The sequence below is a fragment of the Marmota monax genome, unplaced genomic scaffold, assembly GCF_021218885.2.
Source record: "Marmota monax isolate L192 unplaced genomic scaffold, Marmota_monax_Labrador192_F-V1.1 WCK01_AAM20220418_F8-fsc00154, whole genome shotgun sequence".
Taxonomy (NCBI): domain Eukaryota; kingdom Metazoa; phylum Chordata; class Mammalia; order Rodentia; family Sciuridae; genus Marmota; species Marmota monax.
In genome coordinates this window covers 2,751,980-2,768,702 of record NW_026691933.1, presented here as the reverse complement: position 1 = coordinate 2,768,702, position 16,723 = coordinate 2,751,980, and the positions used below count along the sequence as shown (strand labels likewise).

At 40.1% G+C, this 16,723-nt stretch overlaps 1 protein-coding gene across 6 annotated transcripts in view; it reads left to right on the top strand.

The window, feature by feature from the left end:
- Window positions 1-16,723, top strand: part of Nckap5 (NCK associated protein 5) — a 969,537-nt gene that overhangs the window by 195,133 nt on the left and 757,681 nt on the right. For 2 of the 6 annotated variants that reach the window (XM_058580702.1, XM_058580924.1), the window contains exon 1: window positions 13-16,128. The exons of the other annotated variants lie outside the window; for them this stretch is intronic. In XM_058580702.1, coding sequence (XP_058436685.1) covers window positions 16,108-16,128 — 21 coding nt within the window. In that variant the 5' untranslated portion in view covers window positions 13-16,107. Of the gene's footprint in view, window positions 1-12; window positions 16,129-16,723 lie in introns of those variants that run through there. 6 annotated transcript variants of the gene reach the window in all.

Here is a 16,723-nt window from a genome sequence, read left to right as displayed (position 1 = left end):
TTGAAAATTTCAGCCATGTCAACAGCACTTCAGTTTTCACAGAAGCTGAGATCTGAAATGTTGAACAACTTCAACTTCATTGATGTGCAGAGAAGGGTTTGAGTATATAAGCATGTTGTTTGATGTGCATGTTGACCCATCAAATATTTAATAAACATTTAATAATTTGATGGGAATTTTAATGAGCTGTTCATCTCAGAGGAACTGAAAGCTCTGGGATAGTTTTCCAATGTATTTCTCCATTTTCTGGAGTTCTGCCCTTGATGTCCTAACTCAGGTAATGAACATAATATTGATCAGTACCTTCAGTATGTTGAGGTATATTTCAATATCAAACTCTTATCTTGAAGTCAGAGATGTTTTATGTATGATATCACATTCAAAGTTGCTAATTCCATTTAGATTACAATATCAAGTATATATATCCTGCCTGCTAAATGCTAAATTTGCTTTTTCAATATTATGTAATAGAGGATTTAAAACATTATAATCTTAATTTCTTAGTTTTTGTCAGAAGTGCCTAGCTTATTCCTTTCCAGTAATATTATTAAAAATTAACATATGATGTCCCTTTTATTCATCAGTGACTACAAACTAACATAAAAGCAACTTAACAGAAAGCAATTGATGTTTTCTGTAGTTATTAATATTAAATTAGAAATACATAATGAATTATAAAATTCAAGGAACAAGTTTGACAATGATTTGGGAGGGAGGGACCACAAAACTAGACTCTTCTCCTGTATCACTTTCTTATTTCAACTTAATTTTATGCAGTGTACCCGAGAAGAACAAAAAAAAATCTATATCATCTAACATTATGTCCTTCCTTCCTTTCATTACTTGGAGATTTTCAGGGGATGTAATCTTCCATTTCCCTGTTTCACAAACACTAATTCATCAGTTTTCCAATGAAATTATAAAATTTGAATAGATATTGTTTTTACTGGCTACATTGTATTCCAATCAGTGAATAATCTTGTTTTGCCAATTTTCCAACTGAATGTTTTCTTTCTCTTCATAATTTTCTTTTTGTTATTATAAATGGAATGAAGTGAACATTTTGTTCATAATTATGTATCTACATTGGTTAGTAATGTCTCAGGAATTTTTATTAAAAGTAAAGTTTTTTGGTCAATGCTGTTCAGAATATTTTTTTCAGATATTTTAAAGTAGGCAAGACTTTCATCTATTGCGATTATTACAGTTTTATTGTTTGGTTGGATTAAGGAGATAGAGGACTCCAGGGTGCTTTATCCTGTGATTCTTATAAATGTTTCAAAAATGGATAAATGATAAATTTATTTTGGTAATCCTTGCTTTGAGAATTTTCTAATTATCGTAATTTTTGAACTGAGGTGAGCTGATGACTGGGTAGAATCCTCATACATTGTTCAACCCATAAAATTGCTGTTCTGTTATGTGATGAAAAAAATATTTTCAGATATTTTTGATTGATTATTTGATGACTTAATTGGAGATTTTAGATCCTTCTCAAAGTGTGTATACATTTACTTATTCAACAACAAAATTATTCATGTTATAGTGCTAGGAACAGGAGGGAAGAAAAAGAGAGAGAATTCCTCAATTTGCTCACTATCTAGCAATATAAAGACATATATTACCTGTGGTATGCTGAAAAGTGGTGGCTTCTAACAACAGGGTATCAAAACACAAAAGAACATACTACCCTTGTCTTTTAAAGGTAGAGCTGGGGGCTGGGACTGCAATCCATAGGCTGTTGTACAATCCAGCACTGCTTTAAGTGCCTTTTCTGTGATTGCAGTCTGACTCCTGATGTTTCTATCTTGCTCTGAATGGATTGACAAATTGATTTCACACTGCTTCCTCTGATGGCCTTTCTTTATGTCAACATCTTACACTGTAGAAATTATTAAACAGGAATCATTTGGGCAGGTAGTATCCAGGCAGGGAACACCTTCCCCCTCCGCCTTCTTCCCGCCTATGTGCGGCTTAGATGCATGAATGTGAATGAAGTTGACTAACGGGGTTCAGTGCCAATTTCTCCATTCCATGTTATCAGTCGTAGGTCTCAATTTCTCGCACATGGACTATTCTCCATTGATGGATTTCCTTCTTGCGTACGTACTGTTTTGACTTAGAGTGTCCCCTGATCCCATGCAGTTTGCAAACTGCTGGTTGCTTTCCCAAGGGCAGAGGTTGTCCCTGGAGGCTGCATTTCATGCTTCAATTATTCAAATAGTCCCTTGTCTCTGGAACAGGGGTACCCTTGAGCGTACTCTGGAGATGCATATGTGGAAAGCAGGTCTCTCAAGGTGGGGAGGCTGCATTGGACATGGTGTTGTTTTTGAGCCAAACATTATTATTTTTGGCCAGTTGGTGGTTTTCTTCTCCATCTCAGAGAATTGAATTATTAATGTGGTGGAGTGAGCTGTGTAGCTATTTCAGGGTACTCATTTGCTAGATTACCTGTCCTAAAGAATGCTAAATGGAATCCTTTCTTTTCTGTAAAGTTTATCTTCATCTAAATTTGCTTGCAGTGTACATAGTGTACATAGACATGTCATTTCTCAATATGTGCATAATTGCACATGAGGGAAGACCATATGCTATTCCTTTTTAGAAGGGAAATGTTTGAAATTCTTACAACTCTTTTGGGTTGAGAAGACTTGTCCTCAGTGATACTATTAGTCAAGGGTCCAGTGGCAAGTCATGCAAGTGTTTTATTCCAGGAGAAGTCAAAGATCATAATTGATTTTTCAGGCCAGGATTTCTGTGATTGTGGGGTTACCTGACATCAATTGGCACCAAGGATGAAGGACATTGGTTTGATAAATGATTTGTTCACTCTCTGCCCTGCTGTGGGAAGGGAAGTTTTCTTTTTAAAAGTTACACTACAATAGTATGTTCCTAGTTAAGTGGATATGTTATCTTGGTGACAAAGGAAAAGAAACAGTTATATGCCTCTGTGTGATTGTTACGTGACCATGTGTGGCATTCCAGGGAAAGGACCTGTTAGATGACAGGCAAGGCATACAACTCACTTTTCCACAGAAAATAACTTGACTTTCACTGGCGCAGATCATTGTTGAAAAGAACACCCATGTGCTGCTGGGCTGTAAACCTTCTGATTCCTGCATGTGAATAGGTTCTGGCCCATTTTATTAAAATTTTGGCCTTCAATTCTTTGCAAGGTGAAATACAAAAAAAAAGGGGGGGGACTAGGTGAGAAATGGGTTCTTAGTGGATTTACTTTGTATTTACTGAGTGCTTCTGATTTTGAAAAGTTCAGATCCATGGACCATAAGATCAAAGTAAAGGATGGCTTCTTAAGGAATACTCAAGTATTCCTGATCAGGAGCTACTGATTACACTCTTTCCTCTTTAGAGTGTACTTTATGATTTTGAACAATCTACTGAGAACAGTATGTGAATTATAGATAGATCAATACTATGATAAAGCTTTCAGTTAAAAAATTAAGAGTAGAACAGCACAAAATACCATCAAAAAGGGAAAGAAGAAAGAATAAACTATCTACCATATACTTTTACATTGGTTCTTTTTAGTGATACATAGCTTTAGGACTCATTTTGATAAAATTATACAAGAACGGAATATAATTTTTTCTAATCTTGTCCCTAGTACTTCCCATTTTCTTTCCCTCCTCCCTCCCCCTGTTCCCTTTCCTCTGCTCTACGGATCCTTTTGATATTTACTTGTAGATTTTTGTTGTTGTTGTTAATTAGTGTCTTGTGGATGTACATGGTGGTGAGGTCCTCTGTGGCGTAGTCATATATTTACATAGGAAAGTTAGGTCGGATCATCCCACTGTCTTTCTCTAACCCCCTCCTCCCCTCCTTTCATTCCCCTTCATCTACTCTACTGATCTTTCTTCTCTCTAGTAAGTGAAGAGATTCATTTTAAAATTTTTTGCCTTAGTAAAAAAATCCCATTAAAAGCTATAACTGTACTTCATTTTTTCCTCTCCATTTACATATTGTGACATATTCTTTAAAGTACTATCGAAGTTTGTTAATGCCACTTAGAAGGATTAACTATTCCAAATTAGTCCTAACTGAATCACTTTCTTTTTGGGCCCAGTTCTTCCAAGTCAGGTGCTGGAGGTTTGTGTATGTCTGTGGTATGGTGTTCACCAGCTCTGGGCATGAGTGGATTTGGGTTCTTTATACAAAGGGACAAGTATAATTCTTACCATCATTAAGATTATAATCTAATTGGAAGCGAAAGAGTACCATTCAAGAAATCATTGTAAAATGTGACAATGAGTATATTACTAGTGCCAGTTTGTCCTCACTTCAGTGACTGTGCTGTGGGCAGCAGGGAGAGAGGTAGCTGGAATGAAGAGACTGAGACAGGGCAGATGATGTGCCCATAAGGACTGGGCAGGTAGTGGGACAGGTGTGCATCCCCCACCTGGAACACCATGTGTTCATTTCCTACAGCTGCCTTAACAAGCTACCACAAATTAGGTGGCTTTAAAAAGCAAGTTTATTCCAGTTCTGCAGAATTGAAGCCTGTAACTGGGGCATCAGCACGGCCACCACCCCTGTGAGGTCTCTGGGGAAGAATCCTTTGGCCCTTGGGCTTTTGGCAGTTGCAGGCATTTCTTGGCCCTTGAAGCATCACTCCAGTCTCTGCCTCTATGACCCTGGCTGTTTTCCCTCTGCATTGTGAATGTGCCCAACACTCCGTCTCCTTTACAGTAACTAGTCCAGCTTAGAGTCCACCCCATCCCAGTGTGACCTTTTCCAGACAGGATTACATCTACAAAAGACCCTATTTCTAAATAAGGTCACATTCACAGTTTCTGGGTGGTTGTGGATTTGGGGGCAGGAGGAACACTATTTAACCCAACACACACAGATTAAGCAATAAAATAATAAAATATTCTCTGTCTTGTTTTTTGACAAAATCTTTTTTTCTTTTTTTATTTATTAATTTTTAAATTTTAGCTTGTGGAAACTCCCACAAGAATTCCCACTTACCCTTGGGCAAAACATGGATAAATCTGGTCTGAAAGTTAGTATTGTGTGGTGGATTAGATCTTGGCAGAATTATTACTCCCAAAGAGACACTGGTGTCAACCAGAAGAAGGTTTTGTGGCATGCTGCATGTCCCTTTTTAGTACCTTGGGGCTGTTCAAGTTTTTGGTCGATGGTATGAGTGAAGATAATATAAGTTATGTGTATCTTACTGGAGGATAGTGTGTGGTTGTTTGAAAAATTTCAGCCAGTCAAGATGTTAAATATATTTTTAAAGTATGTAAAAGAAATGAATGTGAAGCCTGGCGTAGTTATAAAATGAAGTGTACAATTGCATCATCAGAGGCTATCAGCTTAGTGACAATATGTATTTACATAATCAACAGTGATATCAGTATGAATGGCTCCTCAAAAGTAATGTTACCAGAGGATGCATTAATGGAATGAGGGAGGTCATCATGTTCGCCTACACTGAACTGGTCCAATTATACTGAAAATAAGTGTGCTCAAGATAGGATTACCATATATTAAAAGCAGCTTGATGGACAAATTGGAATGTATTCAGAAGCTAATGGCTGGGATATAAAAAATGACTCACTATGACATTACCTGAGGGAGGGAAGATGGAATTTGGAATGTAAGTCTGAAGAACAGATGGGTATGCTTAACAAATAAACTTAATTTTTAAAAAATTTTTGAATGTGGTTTGGGTATGTATTTATTTAGGAGAAGGGTTTAGCTTAGGCTGTATTGACTCAAGAGGCCAAATTTGCCCAGATCAATCACTACTTCTGTAAGGTCCATTGTTGATACCCTACAATGAGACCCCTCTGTAGAAATCCATGGACCACCTGGAAGATGACAAGTTCCCTGGGATTCCAAGTGCTCAAGCTTGGAGGCACAGGTGTTTCAAAGTTGTCAACTTCTGACGATTGATGGAATTGTGTTATGAGGCCTCTGAGAGTCTTTAGCCTTCAAGTTTTATAACTTCTTTTAAAAGAAAGTGCTATAAAACTGTGAGATTTGGATCAGGCATAATAATGTTGATTACATATTTTAACCTCCTTTTATTGTTCAAATCAATATGGTAAGAGAGAAAAGGTGGTGAAATTGAGATGCTGCAGTCTAGGATCATAGCCCTGTGAGATCCACTTCAGATAGGACTATATATCTTATCAATAGAGCATTTTGAAAGGTGGAGAGTCATATTATTCAAAGAAACTGCTATATCTTAGAGGATAACCTATATTTCTTAGTTCAAATATTCTCAACATTAGAAGTAACCCAAGAGTCTAATTATTTCAAATTTCAGAAATAATCTGGTTCAATATTTTTATCTTACAAAGAAGCCATACTCCATGTCAGTTATAAAGTGCCATTCACATATTTTAATAGTTTCTATGACTCTAATATGTTTTACAATCCCTTTAAATGCTTTTCTGTTCCAGTACTGAGGATCAAATTCAGTACTTAGTGCACATCAGCCAAGTGTTCTACCATTGAGCTACAACCTCAGACTCTCTTGAAATATTCTTAATATAAAATATATTACTTCCAATAACTTTTACCTAAGGAAACAAGAGCTCTGAACCATAAGGCCAAAGTTGAATGCAAAAGGAACAAGCACTAGAGGTAGAAATTCAATTTCTAATATTAATAATAGTTAATAGCAGTTTAGGAAACATTCATTCATTTATTTATCCACTGATTCACTGAAGACTTATAGAGCAGCTACTCTGCCATTAGTAACAGGAATGTAAAGTGGATCTTAAATCACCATTGATCTTGAACACACAATCTAGTACAGGAGAAATCATTTTATACAATTTGGGGAGGAATACACAAAGTGCACGGAGATGCCACAGAGCATCAGATTCGCTGTGGGAAGAAAATGTCAATGAGTAGCTCATATTTTTGTTCACGTGTACATGGTGCCTATTTGGTTCTATAAGTACAGAAACTTGTCTATGTTATTTTATTGAAAGGAAAGAGATAACTACAGAGATTCAGAAGCATGTAACTGCAAGGCTCAGATAGTGTGGCAGTCAGCTTTTCATAGCTGTGACCAATAAGAACAACCTAGAGGGAAAAACTATTATTTTGGCTCATGGTTTCAGAGATTCAGTTAGTGGTCAATTGAACCATTGCTTTGGACCTGATATGAGGCATAACATCATGGCGGAAGGGGTGGTGGAGAAAAGCTGCTCAGGACACAGAGGCAAGGAAGCAGAGAAAAAGAGAGGGAGGAGCCAGGGGCAAGATATAATCCCCAAAGGCATACCCCCAGTGACCTACATCCTCCAGCCAACAGTTACTGCCCACTACGGTAGTCCTTTTAAATTATTAATCCTTCAAATGAACTAATCCACTAATTAGATTATAGCTCTCAAAAATCTAATGATTTTGCTTCTTAACATTCCTACATTAGCAGAAATCTGGGAGAACACCTTCTATCCAAATCATAAGCGTTACCTAAGCTCAAGTTCCTCGTTTATCAATAGACTTTCTAAAAGAGGGGAAAATTCTTTAAGAAAAAGCTCCCCAAACATATGCTTCTAGGCAAAGTTCAATTTTCAGCCTTTGGAGAAATCCCGAAGAAAACCTAATCAAGCACTTACATGTGCTACTTGTGTTTTAGATTTAACACTCTTTCCTCTTGACTGCTCAGGATAAACAATTGGATTACTTGACACGACTATAGAGAGTGGATTAGTTAAATTTGGGCTTTCTCTTCCTCTCAAGTCAATGAAAGGCATGAGCTCTCCCATGTTGAAATGGTTCAGAGTGTTTCCAGAAGCTCATAAATTTTGCCTTTGGTGTGCTTTTTTTTTTCTTTTATTTTCTAGAACAAATACTATAACTCTTATTGGCAAAAAATGCTGATTGAGGAGAGAGTAAGTCCAATAGGAGAATAAAACTTTCATTTCAGAAATTAACATAATCAAAATTATTTCTGTGAAATCAAGTAGGAGTATAAATTTTAAGTGTACAAACTTAAGACACTGCTCTGGCCACCCATCAGTATTTTGTTTTGCTTCACTGTTGTGGACAGTCATTGGAAGTAGTGTACATGGAACTCTGTATCAGTCAGCTGTACTCAGACTGTTCTGTTTGTTAAATGCTTTCCATCATCGTGACAAAAAAAAACAACTTGAGATAATTAACTTATAAGTAGAAAAGTTGGTGTCACAGTTTTGCAGGTTTCAGTTCACAGTTGGGTGGTCCATTGCTCTGGGTCCTTTGGTGACACAGATGATCCTGGCAGGAGTGGGTGTGGCAGAGGGAGCTGCTCAGCTCCTGATACCTGAGAAGCAATAGAGAAAGAGGAGAGGTCACAGTCCTATTTTATCCCCTTCAAGGGTAAACCACCTATTTTTTTTTTCTGCTGTGACTAAAGGATCTGACCAGCACAATGTTAGGGGAGGACAAGTTTATTTGAGGACTCACAGTTTCAGAGATCTTAATCCATAGAAGGTGGCTCCATTCTTCGGGGCTCAAGGTGAGGCTGAACATCATGGCAGAAGAGTGCGGCAGAGGGAAGTGATCACTTTTCAGTGATCACTGAATTAATTCTTCCATGGACCCCTGGGAGGATTCTCTAGTTTCTCCTGTGATTGGTCTTCACCTCCTCTCTATGCCCGTCTGTGTTGCATGAAGACAAGGCTAATTCCCCTGAAACACAAGTTGAATTGCAGCATCTGTTTGAGACACCACCACGCTGCCACAGATACTTACAGCATAGCTCCCAGTTGACACTGAAGGATGTCTGAATCCCTCAGCCCAATCATGAGGTTTTGTACAACCCATCTTTTGACTTATTGCTCGCTTGTTGTTGTTGTTATTTTCTCCATGGCCTCCAGCAAGCTGTTCATCTGAAGTTCCCTGATATTGTTCTGCTCACCTGTCCCTTCTTCCTCTCCCTAGATCATCCCTTTCTTTCTGTCCCAGTGCTATTGAAAATCTGGTCCTTCCTTGTGGACCAACTAGAACAACCCCATTAGACCATCTCCTCTCACTGCAGTAAGGAAAAAAAAAACTGATTGCTCCTAAGAGGAGCCAAGAAATATTGTGTGTCTGCTCTTCTTGAGGACATTACTTCCTGCAATCTAAGGATTACACAGTGAGAAGGATTTGAAGTTGGAAGTCAAAGAATCCGGTATTTTCATCCAAAGCCTTTCAAAGTGACCTTCTGTTTTTCTCGTTTATAAAATGTCAACAATGATAATAACTGTCCTAAGATTTTTATGAGAGTTGTCAAATACATAGGAAAAGTGTTTTAAAACAAATGCTTTTTTTAAAAGCCTAGTTCCTTTTAAAGATTAGTTGCTTTGAATTTGATTGTTAACATCTTTATCCCTTCCACAATACCTTACATAATGTTGGCTTTTCAAAATTGTCATTGACTAAGTATTTGTGGATTTGTAAATCTGTAAGTTTCAACTTACAAAGCATTCTTACCAGGAGTGCTCCCTTGTCAGACTCATCTCTCATATAAATTGAGAACTGCCTTGATTTGGGAACTGTTTCAAAACAGTGAAACATAGAGGAAGTTAAAATATCTAACATTTCTGCAGCTTGCTATCTTGTAGAAGTAGAATGGCCTTCAATGAGTTTTTTCCTTTGCCAAGTGAATCACTCAATCCCAAGAAAATGTTTAGTGTCCTCAGGTGAAATTAGCAATATGACTTAAGGGAGTGTCTTTTATCTTCATGTGGAATCTATCCTCACCTCTTGAGATCTTACAAAGGCCAAGAATTAGTTAAAACAATTGTTCACAAGGAGTAAAATCCACAGGGAATCATAATGAGGAAGAGGCGAAAGTGGGCCACCGAGGGAGCATTTGGAGAACAGATGGATTCCATCAGGAGCAAAGCTGTGCCTGGCCCCAGGTGTAAGCCCTGGGTTCAGAGGTGCTGGCAATGGCAATCTAATTCAGGGAGAGGTCTGACTCCGGTTCTGCTTCAGTCAATAAAGTGGAAAAGCCCAGATCAGAGTGCAAAGAAGGCAGGCACAGCACCCTGGCAAATCCCCGAAGATAACACCCACAGAGAGGCCTCTGGGAACCTCCTGATCTTAGATTGGAGTCTCACATTCCTTATCTCACTTGATCCCTTTAACACCCCGCTGGGATAAAAAGGGCAGGGTTCATTATCCTCTTGCTAAATAGGAAAGAGAGAGATGCATGACCAAAGTCTCAGCTTCCCTCTCCTAGACCACAAGGTATTTTCTAACAATGCCAAGGGATGTGTGCATCTTGAAAGAAAATGAAACAAATAAACAAAAACCTTTTTCATGTTGGTCTTGCAGAGTTTTAGGGCCCCATGTTAGCAGTTCTATTGTGCTTAAACTGCTTGAAGATGCTGTGGGTCTTTCTCTAAATCGTAGTTCCCAAACTTAAGGACATCAGTTTTTCCTTCTTTCCTTTGTTCTTTCCTCATCTGAGTGATGTCACAAACCATCAGAGGGTCTGGACAGCTACCAATTTAATTTAAAAGGTTCAGATAGGCCAATCACGAGAATGGGAACATTCTAGACCATGAAGTAGAGTGAACAAAATCAAGACATTAAAAAAAAAAAAACATTTATGTTGCTAGTATGAATTGGAATATCACAAAGTCCTACATTTGCTAAGTTTTTATTGTGAATTGATTAATAATCTTTTACGCAATTAAGAGCAGCCAGTTGACCTGGGCAGGGGTGTGAAACTATCTGAAACATATCCATGGATAAGCCTGCCCAAATCTTCAATTCTAGGTTCAGAAGTCACTAAAAAAGATCAGATCTCCAGGAGAATGCAAGTAGACTAAACAGGTCCCTTGGTTTATCCTCACCTCCCCTCTTCCAGCACAGAAAACAGCTCTGACACAGGAGAAAGAAAAAGTAAAAGCAGGTTTGAAGCAGAAAGCAGGAGGTTTGGGGTAAGCTGGGACTACCACTGATGGAAGCCACTTTAAATTTGAAACTCACAGGCAGAGTACACCTCTCCAGGGCGTGCACCAGCTAGGGCTCCAGCAGCCTCAGGGTCACATGCAAGGTGAACCATGCCAAGAGAGGACTGCATTCAGCTCAGAGGTTTCAGGAAGCTCCAGGAAGTGGAGTCCAGAAGTCAGCCAGAAAGGGACAGAGGGCAAGGGAGGAGGGCCAGCCCCAGGGAGGGGCACTGCAGTGAAGCAGGTAAGGTTCCTGGGGATGGGTTGAAACTGCAGCTGAAACTGAGGGCATTGCCAAGGCCAGATCATCTGTGTGGAAGTTCATAGGATCCTGCCGAGCAGCCGGTGGCGATCACCTGAGGAGTACATTGTTTGCTTTCAGTGAAGTACAGACAAGAAGAGAACCATTTAGAGCAAGAGCCAGCATTGAGCCAAGAAAAAGGAGGACCCAGGAAGGTGGAAGTCTCTTCCTAGGCTCTGCTGTCAGAGATTGTGAGATTCTCATTGGCCCCAGCCAGGCAGGGCAGGGCCAGAACAAGAGAGAACATTTGAAGGCTGTGACAGTCCTGTCAATATGAATCCTTGAGGAGACGGGCTTGACAAAACCCTAGACCTGACTCACTTACAGTTTTGTTTTGTTTGCCATTAGGAAAAACAGGTAGAAAGAGAAAAACATCTTGATGAATGTGTGTTGAGACTTTGAGCCATTCATGTCACTCAAAAATTAACATCTGGAAGAAGTCTCAAGTGCCTTTTATCTTCATTTAAAACGAGTACTCTGAAATCCACCCACAGGAGACAGGGAAGAGTGATGGGGTAGGAATTTCTGGCTGCTTCTTCTTCCCAGGTAGACTAGCCTTCAGACCCCAGAGAGGACTTGTTGGGCCCCCAAGTGAATCTCCTACCTCAGATATCATCCATGCTACCTTCTTGGAAATTGGGTTCTTTAGCCATGGTTCGTCTCCATCTCAGATGGTCACAAATCTCCTCTTTAGATAGTTCTTCAAAGGCTTATTGAGCATATGTCTAGCACTTGCTAGGTGCTGGAGAAGGGATGGTGGTGACAGTCCTAAGGAGCTGGCCCTCAGCCCCGTGGGACAACAGCTTGGAAAGCGTGGCTTATGAGGAAGTAAGGTCTGACAACATACAGATGGGGGACCAGGGTGACCTTGGAGGGCTTTGGGGCAAGGTGATGCCCACACACAGCTGCTGCAGTCTTGGCTGGGCACAAAATCACGAGCCATTCAAGCAGGAACAAACTTTATTTTTGAAACTCCCGCCAATTCCATGCACTCTCCCGGGAAATATACCGAACCACACATGCGGGTGTTCTCCCGGGCCACACTACACCAACAGACAAATCCCTCCTCCGGAAATCCCTCCTACCGCACTTCCCCAACCAATGGGAACTCTCCGGGAGTCCCGCTAGAGCTCCAAAGTAGCAGGCTGAGGCGGACAGCAGGGGTCTAATATCCATTTGAATGCAGATCTTAGCATAATCATATCATCTCAATGGCTTGCTGGTGTCACCTTTCAACCAAAAATGCCATGCATCATTCCTACTTGGCTATGGCTCTCAGCACACAGCTTCCACTGAGCAAGTGATATGTTTTTTGTTTTTTTCCTGAGTCAATTAGGCTAGAGAGAAAGATATAGAAGAGATGGAAAGTGGAGACAGAGAGGGGGAAGAGAAAGATAATAGGAGGGGAAGAAAAAAGGGAGGTGGGAGGGAGAACACGCTGTCCCTGGTATTTCTGCTCCACAAAAGCCCCAAACAAGCACAGGTGCATCTGAAACCAATTCCAGGTGAAAGACTAGCAGAGACTCAGTGCAGCACCAAGAGGCAGTCAGATCAATTTTTACCTGTTTCATATTTCATTTGGACTTTCCCCTAATTTATGTTTAAAAGCATCATTTAAACAGTGAAATGCCCATGTTTTCCTGTTGACTTTCCTGGATGTGATATGGCTATCTGGTCTTCACCTCTTTGTTTCAGCCAGGTTATTCCCTGGCCCATCTTAATCATGAGAGCAGCTCACCTCTTGTCCTTTGTTTTGATGGGGACAATGCTTCTGCCATGCCACTCTGTGTCCTGCAAAGTCTAAGAAGAATTTCTGCCAAGAGGAGAATTTCTCTTGCTCCCAGGGGAGCAGCCTTTGCTTTCCTCTCCCTGCTGTATGCAGAGCTCTGTGGCAGAACAGCGGGCCACAGAATAAGGTGTCAGATGTGGTCAGGGTCCTGAAGATATTTATAAAGTGGGGCAGAGAGTCAAGACAGAGACTCAGAGAATGGAAATGAGGATTCGGGGGCTAGATAGCATTAGAGTATACCAGAGATTTTCGACCCAGACACACTTCACTGTGAGGCTACCTTGGGCTTTGTAAGATATTTAGCAGCACGGATGCCCTCTGCCCCCTACATATCAATAGCACCTTCCTAATATAATAATTACCTATGTCTAGCCATTGCCACATGCCCCAGTGAGGAGCAAAATCTTCCTTAGTTGAAAGCAACTAGTGCAGACAGTGAGTTCATCAGAGGGCAGCTGACAGGCAGCTTGCAACTATCAGAGGGAAGGCCAGATCTCACCAATGACCCCTAGTGGGGTGTTTTTCATAGATGTCACAGGGTGAGGGAAGTCTTCCCTGGAGAGGGCTATCTTTGTTATAAGCCCCTCCTATTTGTATAACTCTACCTAGCATCATATTAATTCAGCCCTGTTGCAACTCTTTTCATTTTATTTCCTCCGTGCCTCCCTCCCTTCCTTCCTGTCTCAGTTTGGGTACCTAACTCCTTCTCTCTCACTGAACAGAGCTCAGGTGTGAGACAATGCCTGCACTTTCAGAATGTCAGAATAGCATCCTTTGTGTCTGCTGCCTCTACCAGGGAAGGCAGGTTTCACTTGACATCTACCTGATGTTCCTGCCAGGATCGGCAGGTTGCCCTCTGGCAATTTGCCTTCCCCCACACTCAACTTTGGTTTTGCTGTGGAACTGCATCCTGTCTGTGTCCTGTGGTGAGTCTTTTTTGTTGTTACATTTTGCTCCATCCTGAAAGCAGTGTGGGCCTGCTTTTCAAAGTCTCCTCAACTTGAAGGGCAGTTGAATTGTATTTGGGGGTAAGAGAAGGTAGATTATCATATTGTGTAACATATGCAAATATGTTACAATGAATCCCACCATTATGTATAATTACAATGCACCACTAAACAAATTTTAATTCAAATGAAGCAAAACAAACACAAAGGAGAGATACCTGGTAGAGAATTTTTATGGTAGAGAGACCAAAAGAACAAAATTGATGCAGGGAGGACTCTATAAATACACAAATAAAAATCTTTGCTATTATATTAATTTCCCCCTGAGTTCACTTGGGAAGTGCCTAAAGCAACTGGAATTACTGTAAAGACCACATTTAAAAGGACTGGTGACAAGAAGAGGCAGTGGGGCCAGCAGAGCGCAACCAGAGGGGAATGGTAATTGCTAGAGGAGGTCTGGGTCTATTGCAAAGAATTTAAGTAGTGAGTAGGCCACAAAATGAGTTTATTGCCTTAGTTTATTTTTTCATCCTGGTGCTGAGCTCATGCTTTGCTCATCCTTGGAATACCCAAATTTTTTTGCCAACTCTCAAATTCGAAGTTGGTAGGGGGGAGGATGGCACTCTGCAATTAGACTTCCTTGGCAAATATTTTCTATTCCAATCATGCAAAGGCTTCCAGTTGAATAAAGCATGCTGGGCTGACACAGGCCATCTTTTGCAAGTGTCCTAATATTTAGACAAAGATGAACTTCATTGGAAGATACCCTGGTAGTTCAGATCTAGCAAGACCCAGAGTGCAGACCTCATCCTCCTCAAACCTCCATTTTAGGCAAGTCGTTTGTGGCTCCACATTCACGCCTTCTCTAGAGAAGATTTATGTTCTAATATATCATCTTTCAAACTGAGTATAGGGTGTGGTTTTGGCTCTCTATAGTCTTGCATCCTTGATGTTCATGGAAGATCATAAATTAGTTGGGCTTTTCAGATCCTGCAACTGAGACATGAATTGTGATAGAAGTAGGAAAGAAGTTAGATCTGCACAACTGTGTGTGTGTGTGTGTGTGTGTGTTCGTGTAGAGGGTAGACATGATCTCAATGCAATCCTTATATAGATTTAAAGACAAGAGTGTAAGTTTTCTTCTCAGAATTATAGGTCGAGAGTTTTAAAAGACATTTAAGACTGACCAAGTTAATTTGTGTGTCTCAAGAAGACCCTTCCTGAATAATACTGAAGCTGAACCTTGGTCTGTATCAGGCTGTCATAAGGGATTTGTATGTATGAACCCACTAAACCCTCACCACCTTCGGGGTGGGTCCCATTTGTATCCACATTTCGCAGATGAAGACACTGAAGCAAACACAGTGACTTGTCCCAAGTCCAACAGCCAGCAGGCTTAGATGGTGTTTGAGCTTATTCAGTCTTGTTCAGAGTCCAAGTTCATGAACTAGCACTCCACTCTACTGCCTCTCCTATTCTAAAACTGTTGATAAGCCAGCATTTTTATTCAACAAGGAAATGACTATGGATAGAGTTCTTACTGCAAACCAAGCACTGCAAAAAAAAAAAAAAGTCATATAATAAAATTGCATTCTATTTATTTTATGTATTATTATACCCATACTGTAAATGCAGAAACTTGCTCAGGCTTATACAGGGTCAAGGGTCAGAGCTAGAATGCAAATTCCAGATGTGCCTTCCAAACTTGTGCCACCTTCCCTGACGGACACCCCAACTCACCTGGAGAAGTGCTAATTGAGCTCCCACTGTGTGTTTGGTATTGTGTGAACACTGAAGAAATGAAGTCTTGTCAGTTTGCCTGGAAGTCCTTACCCCATCACCAGGGAGACGACAAGCCAACAGAGATATGAGGCAATTAGCAAATAATATGAAGGTATGTTGTGGTAAAAGTCTAGTGTTTAACGTGTAAGAAAAAAAAATGATACTCCTGGAAGAGCTTACAAAATAAATTTTTATGGAGATAGCAATTACATAGCAACTGTACTCCTGGACAGTCCTGGTTTAAAAATATTTGGGCTAACTGTGCTAATTTACTTGTCAGATCACATGGCATAATTATTAGTCTATAAAATGTGGTTCATGGTTACTCAAGCTACTAAAGCCTTATGGAGAAGACATTCCTGAGGCTAAGCCATGTTGGTGGACAAGCAGCAGGTAGGCTGGATGGGTACATTACAGGTGTGCCCCGGCGACAATGACAAGGACTTGGTATAATTTAATTGCTGTGTAGCCAGGAGAGGGGGCAGGTCTTGGTGGGATGTCCTGATTATTATTTGCAGCCTTTGCACATTTGTTTTTCCTCCGTGGACGATGTTCACTATCACACAATTTTCTTCTCCATTCTCATTAGTCAGGAACAATGGCCTGGCTGCTCAAGGCTCATATAAATAAATGGCATTGAAACCAGTCTTTGTTCCTGTGTATGCCGAGCCCTGTAAGTGTTGAATTGGCACCATTGCCCCCTACATCTTTTTTTGAGCTTTGTTAATCTTATTTTCAGCTTCTGAAAAGAGCAATATATCCAAGTACAATCATTAATTGAATATGATTCAATCTGGTCCCATCTTTAATAAGAAACCAAAGAAGGAAATTCAATTAGACTCACCCTTTCCATTTCAAAAGATCAAATCCTCCCCTTTCACAGTTAAAATTATGAAAGATTATCTTCTTAGTGGAAAGCTACAGGAAAATTTGGATTCCTGTCAAATATTTAGTGTAATATCCCAGGATCAGGATTAATATTGCCTTT